Here is a 10,172-nt window from a genome sequence, read left to right as displayed (position 1 = left end):
TACCACCCCCCCGATATATACTATGTTTGGACTCAATGATTGCGAAGTTTTGTTTTGTTCTGTCTGCCATTTCCGAGCATTTTCCTAGTGTTTGTTCCATCCGTTTTTTAATTTGGATTGTGTATACCGCCTTTGATTGTCTGCCGCCTGCCCCGACCTCTGTCTGGTACTGTTACTGATTTTGGATATCCCTTAACACACTTGATGCTGTTGGTGGTTTACTGCCTGTATGACCACTCTATATTAAACTGCTGCATATGGATCCGACCGTCTCTGACTCCTCACTACAGAAGACTTCCCCATACCAGGATCCAGCAGCCCGGTATCCTCTCATTACCGATATATCTGTTCCCACTTCCATGTCAGCGTTTCACCTATCCAGCTCAACCATGGAGCCAGTAGACCAGCTATTATATCTTTGTCAAGGAGGCCTATCTATTGTTGAGTATGTTCACTGTTTCTGTGAGTTGTCAGATCAAGTACCACTTAATGATGAAGTTTTGTTTAAGGACTTTGTTTTGGACTCAGTGAACCAACTAAAGCATTGTTACCTGGATTAGAATTTAATTGCAGGTTGAGGGACATTATGGAATATGCTCTTTTTTTGTGTGGCTCTTCGTTCACTTTGGGTGAGTCAGTGGACAGTGTTGAAACCCCAAATATTTTCAATATTTGCAACACTGTTGAGCACAGATGGCACTGCACAAGATGGCCACCAGCCCAGCGTCACTGCAAAGTCAAATAAAGTCAAGTCACCGCTGACCATCCAGAGTCAGGTCAAGTCACCGCTGAACATCCAGAGTCAGGTCAAGTCACCATTAACCCCCATGAGTCAAGTCAAGCCACAGTTGATCTTTGTGTACAAAGTCAAGTCACAGTTGATCTTCGTGAGCAAAGTAAAGTCACAGTTGATCTTCCTGAACGAAGTCATATCACAATTGATCTTCATGAGCAAAGTCAAATCACCATGGATCTTCAAGAGCCTCATCACGTCTCAGCTGAACTTCCAGAGCCTTGTCATGTCTAAGCTGAACTTCTAAAGCCCCGTCATGTCTAAGCTGATCAACCATCTCGTTTCATCCTGTCTGTTGCACCCAGCAATGTTCTCTCAGCCTGTTGTGTTGCTGTCAGGGAGACTGTTACTGCTTTGAAACCTCCAGAGGTGGCTGCAACTGCTGCAGAACCTTCAGAGATGTCAGTAGTATTCATCCATGAACTTTCGTCCTGTCCTTCCTGTCATAGCTATGGAGGCTATTTATGAACTCATTGCCTGTCCTGTAATGGCCACGGAGGCCACTCAGGAACTCACTACTTGTCCTGTCACACCTACGGATGCCATCCAAGAACTCATGGTCTGTGCTGTTACGGCCATGGAGGCCGTTCACCAACTCACCACATATCCTGTCACACCAATGGAGGCCATCTATGAACTCTTGTCCTGCCCTGTCACGGCTAAGGCAGCCATCTATGAACTCTCGCCTTACCCTGTCACGGCTATTCTTCTTTCAGTAAGTTTAGTCCAAAATCACACAAATATCATATGCAACTGTTCCTGACACTTCTCTTGCTTGTGTTTGATCCGCTTCTGTAGAATTTACTTAATGGAAATGGTTTCTACAAACAATACTGGTAGCATCTTAACCATTTTCTGAGGAGGTAAATGCTAACTCTATAGACTGAGCTCTTTATGAAAGTTTGGGATTTTAATCACATCTTTATGTGTAGATGAGAGGCTTGACACTTCTGTAAAAGTGTTTCTGGTAATTTTTTAATGAGTGACTGGAAATATCCTTTTTTAATAATTATTTAACCTAAATATAAACTACCGTTAATGTCACTTACATCAGCACTGAGTCCAGTTCAAACGCATTTTGATCTTGTCTCATGGTAAACAAATATGGGGCAAATAACATACTGTAATCCCATCCAAAAAAACAAAAAAAAAATGCACAACTTCTGAAAGAAAAATGTAGTAAAGGAGTAACAGCCTAATAAATAAACTCGTTATTATACCATACCATCTCAGCAGTGCCCCAACTGATTGAGGCAGTGATTAAAGCAAAAAGAGCCCCTACCAAGTATTGAGTACAGGTACAGTAAATTAACATACTTTCCAGAAAACCAACAATTCACTAAGACAATTTTTGTTTATTGATCTTATGAAGTATTCTAATTTGTTGAGATTGTGAATTGGTGTTTTTTTATGTGAGCAAAATCATCAAAATTAATAGAGCCAAAGACTTAAACTACTTCAGTCTGTGTGCACTGAATTAATTTAATACCAGAGTTTCACAATTTAGGTTGAATTACTGAAATTAACTTTTTCACCACATTCTAATTTATTGAGAAGCACCTGTATATTAAAAATGAGTTTTATTGTCTCTGACAGGGTGCGATTTGCCGGTGGGGATGCATGGGATTTCCCCCTTTCTGGTCAATGCATCCCTGCCTCTGCTTAATTATTTTTATCCCCGGTGGGGATAAAAGTGCTACTACACTAGTGGCGAGACGGATCACAAAACTTAACATGGATCTGTGGTTTGATTAACATCAATTGTATTTTAAAATGTGCTACTTTGGCTGGCTCTGATATAGCTGCTGTGCTGTGTTCACCACTCTGCAGATTTGCTCAATGTCACACCCACGGCGCTATCGGATTGGTTACACCTCACGAGTAATAGCCTATCAACACTTGCGAGAGGGTTGAAGCCGCTCCGCTCCGCTGGACAGTGGAGTTGCTAACTTGGCAACTTTTCCAAAAAAGCGACTAGCGACAAATCTAGTGACTTTTTGGGCAATCATTATTTAGTCTCTGAGACTCTCTGGTGCTGCCGCACGAGAGCGAGGTCTCTCTTTCCCAGCGTGAGCCTCTCTCTCTGCATCTGCTGTGTACAGCGAGCGCAGAGAGGAGAAGCACTTTCAGTAAAAAAAAAAAGATGTTCTGTTGCTTCTAACTCTATCAGTCACAGCACAACCACTGACTTTATCGTATGTGTATTTGATTTCATTAGTGCAGATTAAGGTTTGAGAGCTGGTTATGTAGTCTTAAGGGACCGCGTTTCAGTCATTATAATATGCATTCCTTTGTCTGACAAAAGAAACATTAAAATATAGTAATAAAAACAGTTTTATTGAGAATTAAATTAAATGGCTAAATTAAATTGCAGTATGTGAGCATATGGAGACAATACAATACGACACACATACGACATAAATATGCTAATTAGTGAATGACATCATCTAGTTTATGTTCTCATGATTTATTTTTATGAATTAAAATGTTTCAAAACATGTTCCACTCTACCAAGTGGAGGTCAGGGCAGGCGGCAGACAGAGAATCAGGAAAGAGTCCAGGGGCAGTTAACAGGGAATCAATCAATGTAGAAATATAACGCTCAGAAATGTTAGCCAGGGCAGAACAAGACTTTCCACTGAGCAGGAGTTTGGAGACAGTTTATATAGGGAGGGAAAGTGGATGCACCTGTGCAGGGGATTAGTCCTAGGTACGGGGATGATGGGAATTGTAGTTCAATAATCAGATGATGGTGATCTTCGGTGTTTGGAGCGAGCCACAGAGGCACGGTTTATGACACCCAGAGAAGTGGGTATCATTTATGCTGTGGCGCCCGGGGAGCAGTTGGGGATTTTGGTGCCTTGCTCAAAGGCACCTTAGTTGTGGTATTGCCAGCTTGAGACTAGAACCCACAACCTTAGGGTTATAAGTCAAACTCTCTAATCTTGAGGTCATGACTTCCATTCCAAAGAACATTTTATTTCATTATATAGCATTCCACTGAAATGCTATATACCTTTATATACCAAGGTGATAAATAATTTGTCTTAGTCGCATTTGTTTCATTTTATATAAAAAAAGCAATGTTAGTGAACGTCACACATATTCTTCTTAATGTTCCTTTGTGCCCAACTGAAATGAAAGTCCAACACATTCGGTAAAAAATAATGTGACATGTTTATTTTTGAGTTAATACAGCTGATGATACTATTTATATTAGCCTATAGTTTATACCTCTTTGTGTATTTAAGTGTAAATGCCTTTCTATATTATAATTCATCTTTAATTGTATGCTGCACACAGGATGTCTGCAGATCCTTGTTAAAACAAGAATTGAAATATTTCTACTAGAAATGTACCTGAACCAACATCAAGACAGTAATATTCTTAGAATTTAATTTAGCTTTTTGGGGGGTCATAAAACTGTTAGCATGTGAGACCTGGTTTGGTTTTATGTTAGTAGAAGACAAATTTAAAGTGAAGTCGCTACAGTAAAGTCGCTTGGGCGTTCTGTTTTAAATTTCTCAATAAATATTTTGAATTGAATTGAATGCCTTTATTGTCATTATATTTTTCTGAAACCAATCAAACAAGGAGCACTGTTTCTGACTGGGGTTCGAAAACAAACATACAGTATAACCACGGACAATAAATAAGAATTTAACTTATACGTCAAACTTTCTTGATTTTCATGTCTTGCAGTTAAGATAAGTCTTGCATTTGCGTTTATTACTCTTGTTTTATCACAGACATGTTCTATTACTCAGTTATTAATTTAGCAGGAATACAACAAGTGAATCATTGTTGGGTGGTAATTTTATTATTATTATTATTATTATTAGGTGACTTTTCTGCCCTCACAGAGTTGTATAGTGCTTAATGTGGTTCAGGTGGTTCTTCTCACACATCCAGATCAAATCCTGCACTCTTCATTGAGCAAGGCAAGTCTTGTAATGTCAGCTGTGATGAATTACTTGGATGTTTTTGTAATTCTAAATGTTACAATATTATTTTAAGGTTCAAATGTGTCGGCAGCCAACCTGATTCATCCTTTTAAACTATATTAGGTTTCTGTGAAATTCAGTTGGATTGCAACAATCCCTTTGGTCTCCAGATGGATGGTTTAGCTTCACTTCTCAAACCAAAGAAAGGAGCAGCAGCAGCACAGAAGATCACAAACATCCTGTCACCTATGGCTCAGCTATATCTAAATTCATCGTCATTTTAAATCTGACAATAATTCATTATAAGGACCTTTGGTGAATGGAGAGACGAGTCAGAGAGTTAGGGCTCCCTAGAAGACTTTTATAGCTTAGCATCATCTGCACATAAAAACATCTCTGAATCTGCTTGTGATCTTGTGATCAGTGATCTTTTAAAGTGTGAAAAAGTGACGACCTCTAGAAGTGAGTGAGCAACAAGAAGTTCTTCTTTTGGAGGGAAACTTCACAATCCATTGTCTTCTAGCAGGGTAGTTAAATATGAAATTGGATTGGGTGTTTGAGATTCTTCTACTGATGTGTCACAGAGTTAGCAAAATGTAATGTAAAATAACAAATAGAGAATGAGAATTAGTGTTTATAGATACCAAGCATGCTACACGTGATCTTATTTAACCACAGCATGCAGTTCTTTAATACAAAAGAGTTTGAATTAATACACAGGCCAAACACTATAACAGGAAAATCACGAGATGAGGGAACTGGACACGTTTACATTTCTCAAGTGGTTATATATAAAGAATATACACTTATACATTTATCTCTAAAATCAGTTATATAATAATTAATATTAAAAGAGTAATTTATCTAATTGGAAAGGGAAAAGTAAGACAGATTAAGCCCTTGGTTAACTGCGAGTTGGTCAAACTAGTTCATAAGACTAGACTAGTGTTGAGACTAGTTGAGATGTAAATTGATATTTCAGAGATGCTCCACAGAACTTTCTGGATTAATAATTGTGTGTATGATTGGTCCAGGTGCTACACTATGTATGCAGTATCCCTAGATCTTTAATCTTCTACTTTCAACGATGAAAGTTTGGGATTCAGCTCTTCAACATCAGTTTCACTCATTTTCAGACTAAGGCTCAAGGGGAAATGATCAGACAGAAATATATCATGGCATATTTTACAGTTTCGCACATATTTCAGATCCTGTTTTAACATGAAAAAATAGTCTAATCTAGACATGTGATTGCTGCACTGGTACGTGTATCTTTTTGATTCTGCTTCATGCTTTTCTTTCCAGACATCTGACAGCTGCAATATACTCATGAACCTAGTCAGTCTTTTTCTCCGTGGCTTATGTGCTTTCTTCACATCCTGGTCATCGAGTGTTGTGTTAAAGTCTCCACCAAATACAGGCCTGCATTTAAAAGCTTCTGAGCCACTTCTTAAGAAACTGGAGAAAATCTTTACCATGAGATCACAGATTAGATGGTCGTCGTCAGAATGGTAATAGACACTCACAAAGGTGTACTTCTGATTGTCAATCTCAGCATGAACCCAAGCGTAATCTCCACCCTCACAGATTGCTTCCAGACGTGTGTGTGGTTTGTTGAACAGAATGGCAACACCTCTGCTTCTTGAACTGAAGAAAGTCAAATACATCGTCTTCCTCTCCCTTTTCAGTTGCTCTTTGAATTCCTTATCCTTCAGTGTTTCTATGTCATATTCCCCTCCAAAGGCCTCAGTGATTTTACGAATGTCTTTCTCACCAATATGAGTCTCTTGCAGAAGCACAACGTCGTATTGTCCAAAGATTGCCAGTAGAGCTTCTTTTTCATTTAGTCTTGTTTTCAGACCATGAATATTCCAGGACAGAACTTTGAATTCTGATTCCGATGCCATCATGTGGAGGAATGTTGTCTTGTCTGTGAAGTTTACTAAAAGCAAACACATGTTAAATGACAGAGACATGTTTTTCTCCATTTAGACCAGACCTGAGCCACTCACTCCATTCACATGTAATTTATTACATTTATTTAACTGCTGCATGAACCTGCAAGTTAGTTAAAATATCTGGCTAAAATGCTGCAACACGCATTAGCAAACAAGCATTCATTTTTCAATTAATTTGTAATTTGTAAGTCACTTTGAATAAAAGCGTCTGCTAAATGGTTAAATGTAAATGTAATTAATTTATAACTCCAAAGCAGCTATGTATCCTGGGGGATGCAAACATTAAATTAAAAAAAAATTAAATTAAAGTAAATGCTGTATTAATCTGCTGAGGGATGGACAAGCTTTTAATTTCTAAAAACTGTGGTGAAATGGTTCTTCTTTCTGGGTTAACTTTAGAAAATTGATCCGTCTCTTTATCATTGTGTAAAACGTCTGAAATGTTGCATTAATATCTTGTGGGGTATGGAAAATGTTTTCATTTTTAATAATAGGTATAAGTGTTTTTACTTAACTACATGTAAGCAAGTTGCCTAGATATTTTCCAAATTTGTCATTTTGTTCAAATATGGATCTTAGCCATTATTTTCTTATACCAGTTGTTTAGCCGAGCCATCCATAATACAAAGCAAGCAACAGTGAATGCTTTTGAAAAGCAATTTGTTCAATTGCTTTAAATCTTTGAAAAGCTTAATTTCCCCCATTATACTACATAAGTTTGGGTGGGGGGGGGGGGGTGGATGTATAATATAATATATAAGATGTCTCTTCTGTAGTTGTGAGATTGGTGCACACCAGTTTAAAGATCACAACATGCTCCACATTGTGTATTTAAAGAGCCAGTAAGATGAAAATTCTAAGCTTCCTATCACTGTTTATAAGTCCTGTACAATAGGACTTATATTGTACAGGACTACAAGATATTAATGCCTTATGTATTAATTATGTCTTATTCCTCTCACCGCGAAGCAAACAGTAAAATAAAAAACTTGAACAGTCTCGCTGCTTTTTCTTCTGTGTGGGTGTATTCAAGCCGCGCGCTTCAGTTTGAATCTGAATAGGGCGTTCAGCGCGGGGGCGTGGTCACATTGGATATAACGAAGGGAGACGTGAAAAACGGACATCGCGTTGTTTTCATATGGATTACTTTATCACAGAATATCTGTTAGCAGCACTTGTTACACTTCATTTTAATGACGTGTTTGTAAAAGATCAGCGCAGACAGGCTGCAGACAGCACACATACTGATAAGACGCTCGGGAGAAAACAAACACATAACTTCATAATCATACTTCGCGTTGTGATTCGGAGATGCTTGTTGGTCTAAATAAAGTTGGTAATGAACCCTCTTTTATCCCGCCTTGAACTCACCGAGAATAGAAAAGCAGTCATCAGTGAACACAACAAAAGGGATTTGTTGTACTGCTCTGGTATTGTGGTAAAAAAGAATTTTAGCCAATGGTTCTTCTGATCTTCATTCTTTGGCAGTGAAAATAAAACAAACTTGCCTTTACAATTAAAAACACATGGTCTCCTCGACATGATGCTCTCACACCAACCAGAGCGTCTGTGTGGAGGGTGGGGCAGTTCAGAGTTCCGTTTCTCCCAAGACGGTAGGCGGAGATTATTATGCAAAGTGCTCCTAGTGATGTACATAGAGATGGGCAAAAGATTTGAAATCTATAACGACTCATTTCAGCGATTCAGAGTCGACTCCTTACTTTAGAAGCCAATAACTTTATAAATCGTGTACTTTTTGGTTTAATTACTTTGCACATTGTTTACACTGATGGACAGCTACATCATACACTGTAATACAGATAATTTTTGATTTCCCATCTGTGTGGCTCTTTAATCAACATCACTGCTTGTGGTTGGAGAAAACCATCTTTCTTCAAGTGCAATCAGTAACTTATTTCAATTGTTTTCTTTCTTCTACTTTCTTCACTCGTGAACGAGTCAGTCTATTGTTCGTTATCAGGCTCGGCTCAGTGTTCATCTTCACAGCAGTTCAGTCAGTGTACTGTTTGAGTACATGCATTACTTCGGGATATTGGTTTGTTTGAACTCAGAGGGAGTGTCAGCCACATTAAAAAAAGTTATCATCTTAAGACATTTGTGGATTAATGCGTATTAGAGATGCGAACCGTTTAAAACGATTCAGTTGGATTTGGTGAACTGAATGATTCGTTTGCGAACCGGATATCCAGACTGCTTTGATTTGAACTCTCTCTCACAACAGACATGGAAGAGAAGACAATGCTGAATAAAGTCGTCGTTTTTGCTATTTTTGGACAAAAATGTATTTTCTATGCTTCAAAAAATTCCAACGGACCCTCTGATGTCACATGGACTACTTTGAAGATGTTTTTCTTACCTTTCTGGACATGGACAGTATACCGTACACACAGTTTCAATGGAGGGATTGAGAGCTCTCGGACTAAATCTAAAATATCTTAAACTGTGTTCCGACGATAAAAGGAGGTCTTACATGTTTGGAACAGCATAAGGGTGAGTTATTAGTGATATAATTTTCATTTTTGGGCGAACTAACCCTTTAACACTGAATCCTGTTGCACAACTCGTGAGCAGCCTGCACACATAACCTCCTCCCTGACGTGTCTAGTACAGACAGCCTGTGATCCAGCTGTTGATGCAGACACACCCAGTGCATTAGAGCGGGGGAGGGGTGAAGATACCTGTACAGTACAGTGACATCACTATACTATACCATATAGACTATACAAGTCAATATCATTAGATGACATATTACAATCTTCTTACTTGTTTTTGTATTGTATTTAATTAGACGTTATTCTGATGTTTGATGTTTTTTCAGTTAATATTGGATGTAAAATTTTAAAAAGAACTATGGCGACAATTCTAAAATGAAATTTAGTAGATTGGCTGTCTCCACACGCTCTCGTTGGTGCATGCACCTGCCAGAACAGTTCATCAGCTGTGTGCAGATCACTAAACAAGCTCATTTTTAGAGTGGAAGCTGTCTGTACTGTTGTGACTTATTCAAACAGAAAATACATAATATCAATCAAAAATAAAGTACCAACTGTAAGGCAGAATGGTTGAAGTCAGAGTGATAATAACTGATGATATTCAGCAAACAAAGTCAAACCTGTGTGTTGATGTCTCTCTCTGCGTGTGTCTTCTTTCCTCCAGAGGTCCAAACAGTAAATGAAAGATCTCTGCTGGTGTTTATACAGACACTAGGTCTCCTGAAATCACATGATATGCATTTCCCTGAAACCACATGACAAAACAGAAAGTAAAAGTATTTTAATTATCGATCCAATATTTAATAAGTAAAATGTTGTAACAAGCCTTTATGACATTTATTTTACAGACCGTCCCTGTCATTCAGATCTCCTGTACTTTACATTTTATTGAAGAAACTTAGTAATCATTTTGTAGTAGTAGTTCATAAAGTATGTGAACCTATTAAGTAATACATTCAGCTAT

At 38.1% G+C, this 10,172-nt stretch overlaps 1 protein-coding gene across 1 annotated transcript; it reads right to left on the bottom strand.

The window, feature by feature from the left end:
* Nucleotides 1–5,568: 5,568 nt before the first annotated feature.
* LOC127952202 (uncharacterized) lies at nucleotides 5,569–9,895 on the bottom strand. Its single transcript, XM_052550612.1, has 3 exons — nucleotides 9,829–9,895; nucleotides 9,250–9,342; nucleotides 5,569–6,679 (listed from the first exon to the last, which is right to left on the bottom strand). Exons 2-3 carry the CDS (start codon nucleotides 9,296–9,298, stop codon nucleotides 5,805–5,807), a joined length of 924 nt encoding a protein of 307 aa, XP_052406572.1. The 5' UTR covers nucleotides 9,299–9,342; nucleotides 9,829–9,895; the 3' UTR covers nucleotides 5,569–5,804.
* Nucleotides 9,896–10,172: the final 277 nt, after the last annotated feature.

This window comes from Carassius gibelio, chromosome B3, assembly GCF_023724105.1.
Source record: "Carassius gibelio isolate Cgi1373 ecotype wild population from Czech Republic chromosome B3, carGib1.2-hapl.c, whole genome shotgun sequence".
NCBI lineage: Eukaryota > Metazoa > Chordata > Actinopteri > Cypriniformes > Cyprinidae > Carassius > Carassius gibelio.
The sequence above is the reverse complement of the archived record's forward strand: the minus strand, read 5'-3'. Positions and strand labels throughout refer to the sequence as shown.

What these genes read in the sequence shown, in the direction of transcription:
- LOC127952202 (XM_052550612.1), bottom strand. Translation starts at nt 9,298, where the DNA reads ATGTGTGCAGGCTGCTCACGAGTTGTGCAACAGGATTCAGTGTTAAAG. An exon ending in ACAGGATTCAGTGTTAAAGG is followed by an intron (nt 6,680 to 9,249) that starts GTTAGTTCGCCC and finishes GTTTGCTTTTAG; the next exon opens with TAAACTTCACAGACAAGACA.